Raw genomic sequence first — 21208 nt, forward strand, 5'->3', positions numbered from 1 at the left:
AAAATATTTGGCAGATGGTGGCAAGAGTGCCCCTTACCCCAGGATGTGCAACCAATTTAGAGGAATGACCACACTGTAGGACGGCTGGACGCACAGACTCGGGGATAAATAATAGCTCCTTAGAACAGCGTCGTGGTGTAGTGATATGAGTAAGAGATCGTTTGACTAGTCACTCGACTCCCCAGACAGTTGCTCCGACCACACAACCCCGAGGTAAAATCTCCTACTTGGTCGAAGCGCCTTCTGATGAGCCAAACTGACGTGAGAGGGCGTCAAGTTTAATGTTCTTAGAACGGGTCTGTATGAAATGGTGAAATCGAAACGACCAAAGAAAAGCGCCCAGCGTGCCTGAGCTTACAACCTCTTGGCTGACCGAATATACTCGAGATTTCTATGGTCAGTCCAAACTATGAACGGAACGGACGCAGGTCGCAGTTCCCCACATCATAATTGCGTTCTGTAACAAATACGACTTTGGGTAAATTTGAATTAGCTCAAGAATATAGGGAATTTTGGAAATATTAATAATTATGACTCATGGTCATAATTCATAAGTCGCATGTACATTTATTTTATCAATTATAGAGATTAACTTGTTCTGTAACTGATCTAATCGTTATTCGTCCAGCGAATAAAGGTGAGATTATCACAGTTAAGAAGGGGTATCTCTTTACAAACTCCAAGAAAGCTTAATCTCCTGGCCACGGACATCAAACCTTCTGAGTTTATTAATTAAAACTACTCACTGTAGTCTATCGAGCGTGTAGCAAGATCTTTCGTCTCATTGACTTTATAAAAGTGGGCTTTCAAATACAGAGACAGTTAAAAGGATATATGGATTTTAATAATTGTAAAACTAAAGATTATATGAGCTACAAATACAAACGTACGTAAAAATACAAACAATAAAACAAACACACATTTAACCAAACAAGAAAATACGTGATCAGGATAACATGAAATGAAAGAAAGAAAGAAAGGAAGAAAGAAAGGAAGAAAAGCTAGTAATTATTACATACAGAAACCTAGATTCACGAGACACCGGGAAAACAGCTTTTATCAACTCAATATACTTGCAGAATTCTGTGCTCTTTCTGATGAAGCTGAGGCAGGAAGCGGACAGCGTGGACGTGTCCTGTTCTGCTGGGTCTTCCAGTGCCGCGGAAGTTTGAAAGGCTTACTGACTGTAATGTTACCGAGAAAGTTCATCTCCCGGGACGGGAGAGGTTTAAAGTCTTTGTTGCAAGGGACGCAGCTGCGACTCGGACATGTGCTCGCTCGATAGAGAAGACTAAGGCCTTCTTCAGATGTTCCTTGGAGAAGCGCTGCGCCGGGGAGAAGAGGAGGAAGGGTGAGAGGTCAGGGATGAGAGCGTGCCTGGAGAAGAGAAGAGAAGGATCAGAGGGGGTTTCTGCCTTTTAACAGACCTCTGTTTACGCCTTCTCTCCGAGGCTCAGCAAATCAGATTGCCTTTCCTGAAGCGGGAAAAATTCTCTTTGTGTGAAGAAAAACACGCCTCCTTTGACCATGTGTTTTATGAGGGAAAGGATCATATTTAGAAATATGATATTTCCTGGAACAAATGCATATTATTGTACTTTGCAGTCAAGATTCGTCTCCGTGAGATGGAGAGGATTACAGAGATATCGCTTATGACAGATAAAGCTTGGGGAAACATAACGTTACATTTATATGCATAATTACACACAAATAAAGTTTGATTAAACACACAATAAAGTTGTCAGTGTTCCTGTTATGGCAAGTGATGACACTTTGAGAAACATAGGAATACATATCAAACATCTTAGGGGTACTTTTCTCTGAAAAGCTCCATGAATGTTGTGTGTGTGTGTGCGTGTGTGCGTGGAATGTGTGGAATGTCACGAGGCCAGCCGAACTGGCGCTGGCAAATTGCTCCTCGTGGGGCAATTATTAACCAGTACGGACACAAGACGATGTGTCTTCCCATATGATCACTTAATGCGAGAAGCAGATGTCATTGTTGCTACAGTTCTGAGGGCGAAAGTCGATGAGAGAAGAATGCGCAAGGATGAATCTTATCGTTGGATGAAGAGCATTGTGAAAGAACCGCCCCCACGCCTACTTCTGAAGCATCCACTTCTACAATAAATTGTCTTTTAGTGTCAGGAGTGATTAGAATAGGAGCGGTGGTGAATAGGGTTTTGAGACACTCAAAAGCAGTCTGGGCTACTTCTGACCAGACAAAACAAGACTTGGCTGAAGTGAGTGCTGTCAGAGGGGTGGGGAATATTCCTGGCTGAAATTTCGAATGAAGCGACGATAGAAATTGGCAAACCCCAAAAATCATTGGAGCGCGACTCGAGACTCGGGAACTGGCCAATTCGTGACAGCTCGTACTTTAGCAGGGTCCATACTGATCCCTTCCACCATCACGACTGAACCAAGGAACGTAACAGACTGGGCATGGAAGGTACATTTCTCCGCTTTAACGAAAAGGCGATTCTCCAAGAGACGTTGAAGAAAGCACCGAACGTGCTGAACGTGCGCCTGGAGAGAGAGTGAGAAAATTAGTATGTCATCTAGGTAAACGAAAACGAAGATAATAAGCATATCTCTCAAAACACTGTTTAAAAGAGCCTGGAAAACAGCAGGAGCGTTGACGAGCCCGAACGGTAAAACCCGATATTCAAAGTGCCCTAGAGGTGTGTTAAACGCTGTCTTCCACTCGTCTCCCTCCCTTATACGGACTAGATGATACACGTTGCAAAGATCCAACTTTGTGAAAATCTTTGCTCCCTGCAAGATCTCAAAGACTGATGACATAAGTGCCAAAGGATCCCGGTATAGGCTATAGGCATCATGCCCCGAGCACGACGTCGCAGTTCAAAACGTTTATCGAGGCGAATGGCCAATTCCCTGATCCTGGGTTCAGGGATACTGTGAGTCTTCTGGGAGGACGGTGGATCCAGGCGAAAGTGATGAAGCTGCGTGATGAAGTCAGTCACCTGGGCAGCCAGACTCTCCACAGCATGTCTGGCCGGAGACAATTTCTCCTCGTGTCTGCCCAGCATGGCTCCCTGAACTTCGACCGCTGAATGGAAAGGTGCGTCCTTCGCTGGGTCCATGATGGCCAGATTATTCTGTCAGGATGAACAGAGGACCCAAGAGCGAATGCAGGTACAAACAGTTTTAATGAAAAGAGAACAAAGGCAGTCAGCCGCCAGACAGGTGCAGAACTGGTTAACAGAAATATTCCTGACTTGGCTTAATGAAACAGAAACAGCAGGAGTCCCTGGGCTGGATAGCAGCGATCAGTGAGGGAAACTCAGTTCTGGACCAGTAGTTGCTGGACGGCAGGTTGAGGAGTAGTCGAAGGCCACGGGCAGCAGGATAGAATAGCAACAATAATCTGGCACTGAAACAGGGAGAAAGGTAGCTAGAAGTAGCAGGCAAAATCAGGAGGAAAGAGAAAACAGTTGTGGAGAAGATCAGCACGAATGCTGATTGCGATACGGATCAGCTGAGAGAGCGAGTGGGTGTGTGTGTGTGTGTGTATGTGTGCGTGAGCGTGTGAGAGTGTGAGAGAGAGAAAAAGGAGAAAGATCAATTCTGGTTCATGACATTTGGTCAATTTGAAATGGGAGGAAAATTTCTCCTCTTCTCCTCCCGCCGATGAAGGGAGAAGAGCCTCAGGTCTCCTGGCTAGGCTCACCAAAACTGTTGTGGAAATCCTCAATAAGAATACAACCAACTAAATCTGACTTCTTTAACACAGACAATTCAAACAACTTCCAGTTGTTAATATAATAAAATAATATACTACAGTACCTTGAGGTAATTCCCTGAATGCTTACTATATAATACAATATTCCCCTGAAGTATGGTGATGGAATCCTGATAAGTAGCTACTATCACTACCTCAATCACACATGAGCACACAGGTTTCACCATCCTTTTTAGGTGTATACCTTTAGCATATACCTGACACGACTCCCAAGTTGCTCTTTGTAGAAATGAAGTTTTATTCACGGCCGGGAGATCACTGGTCACAACAACCAAGCGAGTCTCCTGAACAGAAAGATACATGTACATTTAAATCTTACAGTTGAGTGAAAATCAATGTCACTCAAGTCTTCTTCACTGTGATTTTTTCTGGTGATTGGTTTGTTGTGATCTAATCGTATGTCTGGTAGTTCTACTGTGTTAAGCTCTTTTTGGGTAAGTCTACATGGTCTCTGACCTAATCCTTAGTCTGCATTATTTTTTGTTTTGTTTACATTTTATGTTGAAAATACCTTTTTGACCACTTTTGAGGCCATTACATAAAACATTTCTACCACAATCCCTTTACATTTACATTTACATTTAGTCATTTAGCAGACGCTTTTATCCAAAGCGACTTACAAATTCGGACTAAATTAAGCGAGTCATCATGAAGAGGCAAAAACAACAACAACGCAAGAAGTGCTCAAAATACGAAGTTCAGGCATTATTCAGAGTAGCATAAGCCTGATAAGTGATGTTTCAAAGGGAAAGGAATTTTTTTTTTTTTTTTTATGAGGTTAAGTACTCACGGAATAGATAGGTTTTCAGCTGTCTTTTGAATGTTGTCAGGGATTCTGCATTCCTTTAACATTTAAGGCATGCAACACTTCCTGGACTTTTACATTAAAAATCATTTATTCTTATACAAAGCACCATCATTCATGAGATACACTAAGAACTTAAATAAATGCAGAAAGAAAAACCTGCATAGGCAAAAACAAATAGTAAAATCAATTGCCCTCCATCCTTATTAGTAGGTTTTTAACTAATAGAATCAAGATCAATTCCCAGAATCAATTCCTTACGACATCAAAAAAGAGCTACAATAAATCATGTCTACATACAGACAACATCTTGTGTTTAAAGTTTTACTTTGAAATACAATCTCAGTATATCCCAGTATACCTCTATGCATTTATGACATCTGTGATGGAAATGCAGTTAATTGTACACAAAATATATCAAGTTACCAATCACACTGAATAGAGTAACAAACTATTTCTCACTATCAATGTACAGTGCTGATGTTAATTTACCAGGGAAATGGCTTTTCAGCTACATAGAACTTAAACATCTTCTCCACCTTAAATGTAATTTGCACTTAAAGACAGATATTGGACCATCTGCCTTGTCTATCCCAAACGTACATACGTTTGTCTATTTTTGTACAGTAATGTTATATGCAACAGGTCCTTTAAAAGTGAAGCCCAGGTAAAATGTGACATTCTCATTGTTATAGGGTACTGAGGATGAATGGAGAGCTGGGATATGAAATTTCATTCCTTTGGGACCCTCTAGAAAAACCTTCTCATCCTCCGTCCAGCCTGTGACACATCTCAGCAATTTAGAGATTTCTGGCATTTTCCATACCTCTCCACTAAACCATTTCAGGCGTTTTTCTGAAACAGACAGTAGTTTTGTGATTTCAACCTTGCTCTTGTGGACAAACTTTTCAAATCCAGTCCCATTGCTCAGGAAGAAATGAGTGTAGATCCTCTTTTTCCTTGGAGGGATGTCCTTCAGTTTCTTGTCATAGTTTCTCTGGAGATATTCAACAGCAGAGAGAACAGTTTCATACTTGTGTTCTTTCTCCACTTCTGTGTCATGCTCTTCTGGCCAGAAAAGTAAGACAAGTAAGAAAAGAGCACGTGGCAAGCATCTCTGTTTCTCTTTAGGAAATTGGTCACTCAGTCTTTGCAGATCCTGAAATTCAGCCAGCTTAGAAGACTGAGCTGAGAGGCAACTTAAAGCAAAGTGGGATACAATGTAGTTGACAAGGTCCGCTTGTGGCATTTGTGCCATCATAGGATTGCTTGGGTAAAGTGAAATAATGTGCTCCAGAACACTTACAGAGTTACCATCTTTCTGGTTTGTTAGGAGGGAAAAAATTGTTGTGATGTTTCCCCCACCATGATAATAAATCAACATGCGTTTCATGAGAGGACTTAACTTCTCTTGGTTTTGATCTGTAATAAGAGAAGCACCACTGAAGTATTTGCCATAAGCAGAAGTCTTATTCACTAGCCAGTGCATGGGATACTTTATGGTCCTCTCAACAGTGTCAGATGTCTTCTCCTCATCAGTGTTCAGGTCAGTCTGGAAGTAACTCAAGTCTTCCGAAATCCATTCCAGTGCTTCTAGCATTATTTTTTGGAGGTTTTTCAGCTTCCAATGAAAATGTGCCCATGGTTCTTCTATCTCAACAGGAATGTAGTCTGTAAGGAGGTATTTAATTAATTCTGAAGAGTTTCTTCTTGAGAACACATGAAGAGTGCGCATTAGATTCAGCAATGCACATCCTACCTCTACTACTCCAAAAAATCCAGCATTGTTGATGGTCTCTTTGTCCTCAACTGCTGCATTCTTACATTCCTGAAAACATTCAATGGCTTTTAGTGCCGTTTCCAAAGCATCTACTGTGTTTTCAGGTGTTTTTTCACCCTGCTCCATGGCTTTACATTTTGCTGCGAACCACTGCCTGTACACCTGACCTCTGGTATCAAGAATGTAGGAATTTTTTGGTATTTTCTCTACTGCAGTTTTTGCCCACTTTTCTGCTTCTTCAAATCTGTCATGTTTGTAATGGAGTCGAGCCAGTTGCTGAGCAAAAAATGCATCCTCATTAAAACGCTTGTAAGCCTCTTTTAGAAGCTCAATGGCTTTATCTGGACACTCTTTCTCTCTTACATGCTCAATTAGGGGAGAGAAAAAGCTGTCAAATTTATCACCTTTGCTGATACTGTGACGTGTCATGAACAGACCTCGCAAGAACTTCATGTAATGATCTTTACCAAACCTGTGCTCAAACAGCACATCGTTGTTGAGAAGATCCAAAGCAAGATCACTTTGTTGTTGTTTGTCACCCAGAAATTGTTGGAGGATTTCCTTTGCAACCAGTGGATGAATGATTCTGACGGAGTTAATGTAGGTGTTTTCATCCCTTAAGTGTATCAAGACCAATTTAGCTTGCTCACTTAGAGAAGTCTCAAAGACATGTCGTCGAAACCTATCCACAAAGATGGACAGAGCCAGGAGAGCTTCGCAATGTGACTGAGAGATGAATGAGTTCTGCACATAAGTGTTGAGCAATGCCACATACAGAACAAGCTTAGTAACCACAGACTTGTGGTCAATGTCTTGCAGTAAATGCTTGACAAACTTCTTCACATATTCAGCAATTTTGTGGCTCTCAAATTCCTCACTCATCAGGACAAATGTTAGAATGAATTCTGGCTTGAACTGCTTTTCAAGACTTTGTCGTTTTTTGGAAAACTGCTTTTTCTCAGTCTCTGAAAGTCTATGAGTAATAGAAACATTCTGTAGAGGTGATTCCTTGCACATCTTCTCTGGATTGTGCGATCGCCTACAACTTAGCAGAATGAAGCAGAGAGTTCCACGTGCTATTTTTTTGGTATTGACAGCCACTTCTAATTCATTCTTTACATCTTCTAAATACTCTTGATCACAGTCTTCAAACAGCAGGAGAACAGGGAGACATTTTTGGGGATCTTTTTCTTCGTATTCCCGAAGCCAAACGGCATCTTCTGAAACAACCGATGCAGATTTTGAATGATTTACAACGGCACACCTTAGATCCCTTCGGTTATTCCATAGTACCTGCCTTGCCACTGTACTGCCACCACTGCCAGGATGATGGTATATGTTGATGCAGCTGATGGGTTCCCGATCCAAACTCCAACAAAGACAGTCTTTCACCATACTGTTGACTTCATTATAAGCATCTCTTTGAATAACCTCCCCAATGATTTTTTTATCCGCAAGCCAGAGATTCATCCAAGTTAATTTTCCTCCATGGTAAAACTGCTGCTCAATCGTCTCCTTTTCAGATTCCATGACATCCGGACTAGTTTCTTCACAGTGGTTTAGACTCAGAATCTCCAATGAACATCTTGTTTCCTCCTCTCGAGTATCAAGGAAACACTCCCCTTTGACATTGATCGGTAATCGTTTGGTGGCCCTTGTAGTAGTAGGCTGGACCTGTTGGAGGGTTGCGTTTACCTGACTTATTGTCATCCCAACAACACTTGAACTGTATACTGTTTCCATGTCACAGGATCCTAAAGCAAACCTCTGCCAGTCGTTGAAATTCTCCTCTGATTCAGCAAGGCAGATAATGTCTTCATGTCCTTCCATGTCAGTGAAGAACTCATAGAACGTGTTTAGGAATGGTATGTCAACAGGGGAAGTAAGAAGGAAGATCACTTGAAAGGTTCCTTTTGGCAAGATATCTTTGCAGATCAGTGACACACAATCTTTTAGAAGGGTTCTTTTTGTTTTGACCCAGGTCTTCTCATCACAGGGAGGCTCGTTGCCTTTATAATCGCTCCGCCCATTGCAAAATATCCAGCTGGTTTGATCAAACAGACGCAGATGACTCTGGAAGTCTCGGATGCTCAAGCCACTGGGAATTTTGTAGTTCTGCATGAAATGGCGATTCACTACATGGTGCTTATTGTATTCATGGCATAACCCAGACACATTGGAATCTGGATCAAAGTCAAACACACAGAAGATCTTCATGTTCAGCAAAAAATGAATGTGTTGCAGATCCTTCTCCTGAAATCGATTGGTGACAAGTATGTGCCATTTTTCCTTGTCCATTATTTTATTTCCATCTGTTATGAGCATTTTGAGCTTTTTTCCCAGGTTCTGGCACAGTTTTGGTGCTGTGAAATTATCAGTTTTCTCTGCCTCTTCTCTCTGAGCATCCCTAAAATTGATCTGTTGGTAGAACTCATTCAGGTCAGCCACCGGTTCAGTTTTAGAACCCACTCTCCGATAAGCGGTTTTCTTCTCAAACTGAACTTTGTTTGCAGTCTCATTAAAATTTGGCAACCTAACAGAGAACACCTTATTCTTCACTATGCTCACTGCTGGCTTAATATCAACCTCCACAACATAGTGTTCCACACTGCTGTTTGAACAAACTACTTTAACAAACTGAGGGTCACCAATACATAGTCGTACAAGTTCGCTATCAGAGCTAGAGAAACTCCTCTCAATGTAATCTAATGAATCATAGTATACATCTTTTTCCTCGACAGGAACACCAATGATTTCACCATGTACATAACCAGTGGCACCTCTACTGTCCATGACACCAAAATGTATTGTGCCATTTGTACGAACATTCATACAACCAGTAGCAAACTTCAGCACTTCGTTTCCAAACTTGGCCTGTAGTCTTTGGCGGTCCAGTGTTGCAGCAGTGGCCAATGACTTGTACTCATGACATGGACTAATAAAATCACTAACCCCTGATTCTGGTAAGAGTACACTGTTCTTAACATATGTAAAATCAACACCTTTCATTTCAAAAGGTCGTGGTTTGGAATCTTTCTTTGTAAGTACAGAATCTTCTTCTTTGTTATTCTCTTCATTGACATCGGCTCTTGTGTCAATACTTTTAATTGCACTTGCTCCATGGTCATTTTTTCCAGAAGACTGTTTGTGTAAATGATCATGTTGTTGTTGGGCTTTTTGTGAATTAATTACTAACTCATCTCTTTTTTTGATTATCAAAAGCGCAGGCCCGGATTTCATTCCAGTCTCTTTTTTCAGATATTCTTCTGATAGTTCACGTAGAATCCGACCATCTACTTCCTCTTCATGAAGTTTTTCGATGTATGTTTCTTTAATTCCTATTGATCTTAACCAGATGCTCACCATAGACTCAGTCCATGTCTCCAGTGGAGGATCCTCTGGCATTTCTGCAAACCAAAAAACAGCCCAAGGTGAGATATTTTACTTCAAAACAATGACTGGTAAGTGTTATAAAACAACATTATACTTGCCCATTGTTTAATGTCTTCTAAAGATCATTCACAGTGCAAATACAGACACCTTTACATTGCAGACCTTGAAGAACAGAAATTGCATTGTTAAAGCAGAGACATTTTAAAGCCATCAACAATACATTTATCTATCAAAAACTGGGATGCATTTCAGATTAATTTCATTATTAAATAAATGCACAACAAGGGGTTTACACATAGACAGGTGCATTCATTAAATTTTACAGTTTATTGCTATTGTATCACATCTACATTAACAAAGTGCATGCTATAGATGCATAAATAGGCATAACAATAAACAGGAGCATGGAGAAAGTTTAGGTTACGTCTAGGGTACGGGGACATTACGTCAGAACTGAACTGACGAATTGGGATCTCGTCTGAGAGCCCAGTCACCTTTGAGTGTAAACAAAACAAACCAATGGACATTGGCGAGTGAGATTGGCGAGTGAGACCATTCAGCGGAAATACAGCAATTTTGGTGTTGGGATGTAACGTCTCTGTTCCCTCCTTCAGGGGGGACTCCTACTGAACTGACGAACTGCAAACCTGACCAAAAGGCCACAATTGCTGACCCTTCAAGCGCCCCAAGTAAGCCTCCTCTACCCCCTCACCTGTTGCGACGGAAAAAGGGACAGGGCTTTACTCTGAGATAGCCAGTCACTGCTGTTCCTTTGACCCGCACAGTGAGACTATTGGATAACATTGGGAAAGTGTGCCTATTCCAAATGGAAAGAGATGCTATGGAGACCACATCCTGCACGTAGAGAGGTAACATGTGGAGATTACACATATGGACAGACCATTGGGGCAGTGCTACATATGGAAGGTCTCTGGGGTAGAGCAAGCCTCGCTAAGGGTGGAAGTCAATACCGGCAGAGCAAACTCTGCCAAGGGAAAGACACGGGCTCACCGACAGGGAAGCCATACCGTGGAAGAATACACATGTGGGATCACCCATGGGGAATCACAAGACATGGCCACCTAGTCTAGTACAGGGACTGGCCTTCTGGACATACACATGACTGCTAGAGCTAGCGCTAGATGCTTTTGCAGTGTCTAACTGCAGAGGGTGCTGGAGGAACACTACCAGGCTTCACCAGGTGGGGAACTCAACCGGGAGCAATATAGGCGTTTGTATCCTGTCCTTGGAGGGGAATGGCACAGCAAGTAAGACACAGAGTGAGTCCCCTCCTCTACTAGCTACTTGAAACCAGTACATGGGATGAAACCGGCTCTACACAGAGATTGTAATACCTCGCAAACATGTTAGGTGTCGCCCAGCCTGCAGCTCTACAAATGTCTGCCAGCGAGGCTGCGCCAACGCCCAGAAGGAGGCAACACTCTTAGTGGAGTGAGCCCTCACTCCGAGGGGGCACGGCTTGTCTTGATCCTGATACGCTAAGACAATGGCATTCACTATCCAGTGGGCCAACCTCTGCTTGGAGATCTTTCCCTTCTGCTGGCCTCTGTAACAGACAAAGAGCTGGTCTGAGGTTCTGAAGCTCTACGTGTGGAAGCTGATTCGTAACGTGTGCAATATCTCACGATCTCCCGAGTGTCCGAACTCGCACCGTGTATAATTATTTACATAATTATCTAATTTCAACACTGCATCAATGTTACTTTTACTGTTTGTAGTGTGGACACTACAGGACTTCCCTGTGGGGTTGAAAGGGTTATTTAACAAGCGGTGACTGTGTAGTTGCTGATGAATAAGTTCACAGTAATAATATGCTCACATTATTAGTGCATTATAAATATTAGTTTATAAATTTAAGTTTTAAGTTAGGTCGAGATAAATCGAGTTTTAATTTAATGCATGGTATTTTAACAGTAACATACTGTAAATTACAGTAAATAACTACAATTAACAGTAAATTAATGGCAACAGTGTTGCAAGTATTTACCATTCATTTGCGGGACAATGTTTTACAGTGTGGGTTGCGTGTGTCTTGGTCCAGACTTGACTGACGGGGTTTGCAACAAGTCTCAGGGTGTATTCACACCTGACTTGTTTGGTACGATTGAATCGAACTCAAGTTCGTTTCCCCCCTTGGTGCGGATCTTTTGGGCAGATGTGAATACAGCAATCGCACTCGGTTGCGGACCAAACAACCAAACCGAGACCCAGCTGAAGAGGTGGTCTCGGTACGGTTCCAAACGAACTCTGGTACGGTTCGTTTAAGGTGTGAACATGAACCGACCCAATTGCAAAAAGCACTCCACCTTTTTTGACAGGGTCAGATTTTTACTATGTAATTTGGGGTGATGAAATGCCTATAGGCTACATTAATCTGTAGTGAGAGAGAGGCACGTTTCAGACAGCGCTCGAACATCGAATTGATTCTTCTTTTGCATTTCCTTGCCCTTGAATGGACACACATGCACACAGAATTATGTTAAAAACTCGTCTAACCGTCTCGGCAAGTATTTTCTCGGTAATATGTCATAGTTGATGTTTGTAATTTTTTTTCGGTCCATGCATTCGGTCTTAAAGTGACAGCAGACACCCAATATTCCTACTGTTGTCTGTGTCATTTTTAATATTAATAAAATAACAAAATACAACTTTAAGAAAGATAAAACTATATTTCATTTCTTCAGTGAACAAATAGTGTTATTTTACATTTAGGCTTAATAATTTCTGTAGCCTACCTGAATACTACTGTTAGACTTTTTATGTTATGTGGATGAAGGTAGATGAACCCAAAAGCAGACAGAATGCTCACACTAGATTTATTGTAGACAATAACAGGGAAAACAAAGCCCACGAGGGGGCAAAACAAGACAAGACTGGACTACGAGTGACTTAACTAGACTATGACTTGACAAAACTAGACTACAAATAAACAACTAATACAGGAACAGAACTCTCTCTTGACAGGGTACTCACAGTGAACAAAGTTTCACAATGAATGATAGCAGATAACATGAAACACTCAGGAAGGAATCACAATGAACCGACACAAGACAGCAGACAAGAGGGGATTAAATAGGGAACTAATGATACACAACAGGTGACAAAGGTGAAGCAATAATGACAAAACAGGGATAACAAGGGGGGCGGGGCTAAGTGACGAGACAACACAAGCACATGGCCCAAACAAATGGCCATGTGCTTGCACATAAAACATGGGCCTGTCATGATCCTGCCTCAAGACCAGGGAAAATCAGAGACAAGGCGGCAGAATCATGACAGAACCCCTCCCTTAAGGAGCGGCTTCCAGACGCTCCCTAAGGGAACACTAAACACGTGACATGACAGACTGAGACAAGGACACAAACCAACAAAACATGACAAACAACAACAACGGCAAACATGAATAAACAATGACAGGATTGGGGTGACATAAAAATAATAAACAGGGCAGAGGAGGTGGGGGAAACACAAAGTCCTTGGGGGGCAGTCCAGGGTGGATCGGAGGACTGGGGGGAAACAAAAAGTCCTTAGGGGGCAGTCCAGGGTGGATAGGAGGACTGGGGGTCTTGGGTCTCCATGACGAGGACTGAGGACGGGGAATCCGGGGGAACTTGGTTGGAGACATATGAGGAGATGACTTGGGGGAAACAGTCCGAGGCTGGGAAATGACAGGGGTGCTATCTGACAGAGGAACAGAAACAGAAAGCGGCGGGACAGGAATCTTGACGGGGGACACAGGAGGCGACAAGACAGGGGATGCTGCGGGTGACTGTGGAGCAGAAGCTAGAACTGAGCTCCCCGAAGACGGCTCAGTATCAACGCTCCCCATCTCTGAATCGGGGAGATCGTCGTCTGCAGCTGACTGGGGTACGGCGCTCACGGCAGCTGACTGGGGTACGGCGCTCACGGCAGCTGACTGGGGTACGGCGCTCACGGCAGCTGACTGGGGTACGGCGCTCACGGCAGCTGACTGGGGTACGGCGCTCACGGCAGCTGACTGGGGTACGGCGCTCACGGCAGCTGACTGGGGTACGGCGCTCACGGCAGCTGACTGGGGTACGGCGCTCACGGCAGCTGACTGGGGTACGGCGCTCACGGCAGCTGACTGGGGTACGGCGCTCACGGCAGCTGACTGGGGTACGGCGCTCTTAGACTCAGTGGACACAGGACTAGACATGACTGACTTGACGGGGACTTCAAGAATTTGGACAAGACGTTTGAGGTATTCTGATAATGTCTCGGCAGCGACGAGGACAGGCATCTTTTGATGAGCTGAAACCGAGCGCAAGACAGCTTCAGCAGCTGAATCGGCCGCGACCCTCTCTGCAGTGCTCACGACAGAAGACTCTGGAACCGTGCCTTCAATAGCTGGTTCCGGGACAGCGCTTGCAGTAGCGGGCTCCGGGACAGCGCCTGGGACAGCGCTTGCAGTGGCGGGCTCTGGGACGGCGCCTGGGACAGCGCTTGCAGTAGCGGGCACTGGGACAGCGCCTGGGACTGTGCTTGCAGTAGCAGGCTCTAGGACGGCGCCTGGGACAGCGCTTGCAGTAGCGGGCTCTGGGACGGCGCCTGGGACAGCGCTTGCAGTAGCGGGCTCTGGGACGGTGCCTGGGACAGCGCCTAGGACAGCGCTTGCAGTAGGAGCGGGCTCTGGGACAGCGCTTGCAGTGGGAGAGTGCTCTGGGACAGGTAGAGATGAAGGATGAGAGGAACCCTTCCTCCTCTTCTTTCTCCTAGGTCGCGGTGCAGAAGTGATAGCCGGACTAGTGACCGGTTGGAGAAGCTCAGCGGGATCTGTGACTTGAGTAGAAAGGGCAGTCTCAGGCAGCGCTGACTCGGTCGAGGATGACTCCGACGGAGAATCCCACGAAGTCCGTCTCCCTCGTTTGCCACGAAGATCAACGGGAGTGGATGAGACCTCGGGAGAAGTGGAGTGAGCCTGCTCCCCTTGAGAAACAACAGCCAGGACCCGACCCTCCAGGATCACGGGCAGCTTGGCTGGTGGCGACATCACGGCGGGACCCTGCGGCTCCTTTTGACATAGACAGTTCACCATGTCCCGGAACGGGCAGTGGACCAGCTTCTCCCGTTCAGACAGAGGTGGGGGAACCTTGAGGCCAGCAAGGAAGTAGCGATTTAGGAGGATGTCAGGTAAGAAAAACCTCCTTTCTTCTGCGACTTGAGCGTACTCTTTTAGCAGCAGCTCACCCTGAGGGGGAATTGGGAGCTTGCCCCCCCTCGAATCAGAAATGGTCTTAAGCCACCAATCTTTAAGAAGATCCAATTGCTGATCGCCAGGGGAAGGCAAACTGTCTGCTGGGTTCTGCTTTGGTCGGTTCATTCTGTTATGTGGATGAAGGTAGATGAACCCAAAAGCAGACAGAATGCTCACACTAGATTTATTGTAGACAATAACAGGGAAAACAAAGCCCACGAGGGGGCAAAACAAGACAAGACTGGACTACGAGTGACTTAACTAGACTATGACTTGACAAAACTAGACTACAAATAAACAACTAATACAGGAACAGAACTCTCTCTTGACAGGGTACTCACAGTGAACAAAGTTTCACAATGAATGATAGCAGATAACATGAAACACTCAGGAAGGAATCACAATGAACCGACACAAGACAGCAGACAAGAGGGGATTAAATAGGGAACTAATGATACACAACAGGTGACAAAGGTGAAGCAATAATGACAAAACGGGGATAACAAGGGGGGCGGGGCTAAGTGACGAGACAACACAAGCACATGGCCCAAACAAATGGCCATGTGCTTGCACATAAAACATGGGCCTGTCATGATCCTGCCTCAAGACCAGGGAAAATCAGAGACAAGGCGGCAGAATCATGACATTTTAACTTTGTTATTTAGTATTTATCTCTGCTTGTAATTTGTGTATTTGTTCTTATTTTATTACTGACTGTTCACTTGTTTTTAATAATGTTTGAACTTTATCAGTTAAGAGCGTGCTCTCTCCACCAGAACCGTCTTGCAGCACATCTTCGTTTTCGCAAAATCCTAATTACAAAAAATCAGTAAAAGAACAAATATTGCATTACGAAATATATGAGCCTGTTTTTGCACTTTGCACTGCTTTTCCCTGCTTGAGAATTCCTGTCCAATTAATAGACGACCTTAGTGGTTTTGTTTACAAATTTTGGTTCACTTGCAAAAAGAGCAGTGTGAAAGCAAACCATACCAAACAAAAAAAATCAACATTGTATTTGGTCCGGACCAAAGCAAGTGAACTATCAGACTTTCCTGGTGTGAATACACCCTCAGTTTTCGAGGGTCGAAAACTCCGGAGTAGTGTGGACGCCAGGCGACTTATTTCCACAGTCTGATTGGAAACTTATGCCCTTGAGCCAAATATGGTTCTTTCACTGAGTACCTAATGGCTCAAAGGTAGTGTCAATTCAATTAAAAATAAACATATTGATTATTTTAAAATATTATGTCAGCTCCAGTTTAAATCCAGCCTCTTATGAAGACTTTAGATGCTCCAAGAGACAGCGCCGACAACTGCAAAGACTTTCTATCTTGATCATTTTCAACAATCATATATTCATTACTTCAATGGGCTCATTGTTTCTGCCTTAAATTAATATTAACATTGTTTAAATCAATATATTATTAGCCAACTATGTGATTTGTATATGTATATTTCTGAAATACATCACTTCTGATAACAGATCACTCAATATGTATTGTGAAAAGTACTATACAAATAAATGTGAATTTAATTCAGTTTAATCAAAATATTATTCATTGATAGTCAACAACAACAAGTTTTAATTTTACTGGACAATGTGAAGTGGAGCGGTAATTTTCCAGTAATTCATAAATCGGTTAAAAATCACATGGACAGACAAATTTACATAAAGCGATCTGAATCTGCGTCGTTGAAACAATGGATGTTAATTGAATACAAAGCACTACACAAAACCAGAACCAAAAGGCGCATTAATGGTTTAATATTCAAGTTGTATTTTGCCTGTTTATTGATACACCGTTTACCATTTGATCAAACTATCATAGTTGGTTAAATTAAGCCCAGGCGCCACCTACAGGCCTATTATGTGAAGTGTAGGCGGACAACAACACATGAAATGGTGATGTAGAAGGACTTTATATTACCATTTTTGACAATTATGTAGCAATAGTATATATATAATAGTACAGTGACGGTCAAAATTTGGACAAATTACTATTTTTTATGTTTTTTTTTGTCTCTTATGTGCATCAAGCCTGCATTTATTTGATCAAAAATACAGGATTTGTTTTTTAAACAATGCTTTTTTAAGTTTTTTTTTATATACGTTAAAATATAATTAATGGGTGCTTGCCAAAGGCAAGGCACTCGCTATTGTTCTTCTCCATATTTATTTATTTTTTTATTATTTCGCCGAAAGTTTGACGCGCTACTCCTGCCGCGGCTTTTGTCACAGACTCACGAATGAGGCATCAAACCGTGCGGATTATTCGGGAATGGTGTGCTATGACTTTAATAAGCGATCGGGTGTACGGTGTTCGCCCCAGGGGCGAAAAAGCGGTCGAAAAATCCCATATACTTAACATTCCGACAAACTTTGACGAGTCATAGCTCCGAGCGTGGATTTCGCAGAAACGTGTGATTTACCACATTTGAAGAGGCTTGCAGGCTCTGTAAGAACGTAACCTCACAATGGGGTAAAAGTTGCACCCCTGGGGGGCAGGAGCAGCCCAAAGTTTCCCATTGACTTACTATGGTGTAGGACGGCCCATGAAACCCATGTGTTTTTCCTACTATGGTAAATTGCATAGGGATTTTGTATTGAACATAGCTCTGGATCACAGTGTCATAGAGACAAGGGGGCGGGCTCATTTTACTCAAACGACCAATCAGTCTCTCAGGATCATTCATAGGTGTGATTGGCAAAGGACAAAAAAGCAGGAAAATATACGGCGCACCTACCATGACACCCCCCCCCACACACACACACACACAGTGACATAATTTATATACATTTAATGAAATACAGTGCAAACTAGCAAAATATTATATTATATTATATTTTATAACGTCCTATAATGGTAGTCTAATGCAATGTTGGTATTGCGCCAAAGGGATATCTCTGTATAGAAGTGTCATAGAAACACGAGGGTGGTCTTGTTTGAATCAGGGCAGCAAACAGCCAATCATGAATCACCTCACCACTTTCTGGCCATGGGCTAATCATGCTAGCATTATGCTAGCTACATGCTAATCATGCTAGCATCTTGTTAAAAACATGTTAGCAACATGCTAATCATGCTAGTATCTTGCTAAAACATGCTAGCATCATGCTAACAACATGCTAATCGTGTTAACTTCTTGTTAAAAGAATGCTAACAACTTGCTAATCATGCTAGCATTATGCTAACCACATGTTACTCATGCTATCATAATGCTAATTTTGTAACCATCTTGATAAAAACTAGCTAACCGCACCCTAGCAACCGAGTGGTGAGTTTTGCCACTGCAAGCACCTACTCACATTTTCTTCAGGAAATGTACATTCTAGTTTATTTTTTTGTGATGCAAAGCTGAATTTTTTAGCATCATTACTCCAGTCTTCATTATCACATGATCCTTCAGAAATCATTCTAATATGCTGATTTATTATCAATGTCAAAAACAGTTGTGCTGCTTAACCCACCTGTGATGCTTTTCTAAGGATTCACTGATGAATAAAAAGTTAAAAAGAACAGCATTTATTCAAAATAGAAATTCTTTTATGTCTTTACTATCACATTTTATCAATTTAGCACATCATTGCTGAATAAAAGTACTAATTTCTTTAAAAAAAAAGAAAGAAAAGAAAATTACTGACCCCAATTTTTTTAACGGTAATGTTACAAAAAAATTGTTCAAAAGAATTCTATTTTAAATAAATGCTGTTCTTTTTTTCTTTTCTTTTTTAAAAAACGTATTATTCATCAAAGAACCCTGAAAAAAGTAGACAAGTTTATAAGTATATTAAAATAGAAACCCAATATTTTAAATTGTAGTAGCTAATATTTCACAATATCACAGTTTTTTCTGTATTTTGATCAAATAAATGTATGTGTCCAAATTTTTGACCAGAACAAGATCAAGCAACTTTTTCAGGCCATTCAGATTCAGACGTTTCTTTATCTGAAATATGCTTGTTTATAATTTGGCATGGATAACCAAAACTTCCCTACAAAGTTCACCACAAATCGCATGACAGACTTATTTGGCAAAAAAAAAAATTGGTCATTTAACATTTCTATCCTAAAACAGCGGTCAAAAGGGATTTAGGTTTAGTTTAGCTACTTACATTTTAACTCGCAATGACCGTTAACTGGAATTCACGCTCAGCACAGCAGATTGTGTGTAATTAAAGCCCTCCTACTTTGATTTGATTGGTCATCTCAACTATTTTGACATTGAAGAGCGGTGACAGACCAATGAGGGAGCTCAGATGACACGCTCTTGTGCTGTGTAGTACCAGAGCCATATAGAGAGAGATTCTGCTGTGTACTATTTATAGGCTATTTCACAACATTATATACACCACGGCATATACAACGTCCTTGGAATACGAAGCTTGCTAAACTGTATTTTAGGATATATTTTGGGATTAAACAAACAAAGTTGTCGAGTCTCTCCTGCACTGACCGGAGTTCAGCCGTCTGTCTCCTCTTTACATCCATAAAAGACGCATCTTCCAAAGGGACAAACCTTTGAACAATGTAAAGCAATGTGTGATATAAGTGTAAATAAAATATATCTTAGACATTTTTTAGATTATTTGCACATCACAAGATTTACCCAATAATCGACGAGCGTGAGAGTGCAGTGAAATGCAAGACTCTGTTTCAGCAACAGCAACAGCTGCGTGTGTGTGTGTGTGTGTCGCAGGGCGGAATTTCTGCTGGAAAAAAAACGGTCTTAACTTTCGATTTCCTGAGAATCAAAGGAAACGTTTCCTGTATGGGCTATACACTAAACATATAACATATAACTATAAAATATAAAATATTAAAAAACCGAACAGAACATGAAACATAGTAAAATGTAAAAAAAAAAAAAAAAAAAAAAAACAATAAAAAAAAAACACCCAACCATAAAGCATTGTTAGCATTTTTGTTAATTTAGAAGTTTTGGTTACACTTTATTTTATAGTGTAATATTATGCAGGCCTACTACAGGGTTAGGATAGGCTAGTTGCATTTAATATGCATAATTGACTGTTATTACTATAGTAAGTGCATGTAATGTGTAACAAGGGCGCACTGTAAAATAAATTATGACCCAAGTTTTCATCACAATAATTTCTCAGCTTTCAAATGTGTGCAGTCCTAATCCATACATGACATTATCACCAAAACATGGTTTTCCAGGTTAATATTGTGCATATGGACTCTCTATTTATAAAAATGGCAATCAATTAAAAAACATAATTGCATAATAAACAGATTAAACAAAACACAAATAATCACATGCATTAAAATTTGCTTGAGAAGGGTCTCCAAATGAAGATAACTCAAAAAACATTATATTATTGCAGATAATTGATAGGAAAATGCTTTATTATTGATTCTATTAAATTGCTTATCCACAAAATTACAAATCCCACAATTACTAAATTCATAAATATGAATCAAGTTACCAGATAATTTCTTTAGGGAAAGCAAAGAAATATTTAGCTATTTTTTTACAGAAATAAAATTGCATAAAGTGTTTTATACTCCAAGTATAGTGAAGAATAAGTGAATTGATTGCATTGTTTTCCACCACACCAGAATATTGTGCATTGCGAGTGTATCTATCAGAGTGAATATATATTGATCATCATCACTGTTACAACATCTAAAATATGATGTATGTTAATAACATATTTGTAGTAAAATGTCAGCAAATGACTTGACCCTTGTGCAACCTTAAGGACACTTTTGTCTTTTTCAGTTATTTATTTATCATTTTGCTTGTGTTAATGTCAACTGCATAGATTTTGGCACAGGTGTGTATTTTTATTGGAATTTTACTATTTCAACCCCATTTCCTTTAATAAATCTATTTTACACTAGTAACACAAAATACTTTTGGACAAAAATATCACCATTGAAGCCCATTAAAACGGTATTTTTGAATCACAGGGCCAATAAACTATAAAATGATGCAATCTTTGTTAAGAGGCTTTCATTCTTTTGGTAAGGCTTCAAAATTTAAATTTTTACTATTTTTTTAACAGATGGTGCCATTTTTTCAGGCTTGGCCTATAAAGCAATTTATCGCTTTATTCCTGTTTTCTGTTTCTGCATATTATAGAGCCAACTGGATAAATTATGAAGCTATAATTGTGTGTGTGTGTGTGTGTGTGTGTTGGTATGGATGTCAGATTGTGGTTTGTATGCGTGTAATAAAACATTGTGTGTGTGTGTGTGT

At 41.4% G+C, this 21208-nt stretch overlaps 1 protein-coding gene across 2 annotated transcripts; it reads right to left on the reverse strand.

Moving 5' to 3' along the window:
- Positions 1–4608: 4608 nt before the first annotated feature.
- LOC311079436 (sterile alpha motif domain-containing protein 9-like) lies at positions 4609–19153 on the reverse strand. Of its 2 annotated transcripts, none has more exons than XM_084108853.1 (3): positions 19098–19153; positions 9843–9906; positions 4609–9758 (listed from the first exon to the last, which is right to left on the reverse strand). In XM_084108853.1, exons 2-3 carry the CDS (start codon positions 9844–9846, stop codon positions 5185–5187), a joined length of 4578 nt encoding a protein of 1525 aa, XP_083964979.1. In that variant the 5' UTR covers positions 9847–9906; positions 19098–19153; the 3' UTR covers positions 4609–5184. The 2 variants fall into 2 exon arrangements, with proteins under 2 accessions (XP_083964979.1, XP_083964980.1); XM_084108854.1 differs by lacking the exon at positions 19098–19153 and adding an exon at positions 11100–11234 and having other exon boundaries at positions 5035–9758.
- Between the last annotated feature and the right edge of the window lie 2055 nt (positions 19154–21208).

This window comes from Abramis brama, assembly GCF_963993115.1.
Source record: "Abramis brama genome assembly, chromosome: 1".
NCBI lineage: Eukaryota > Metazoa > Chordata > Actinopteri > Cypriniformes > Leuciscidae > Abramis > Abramis brama.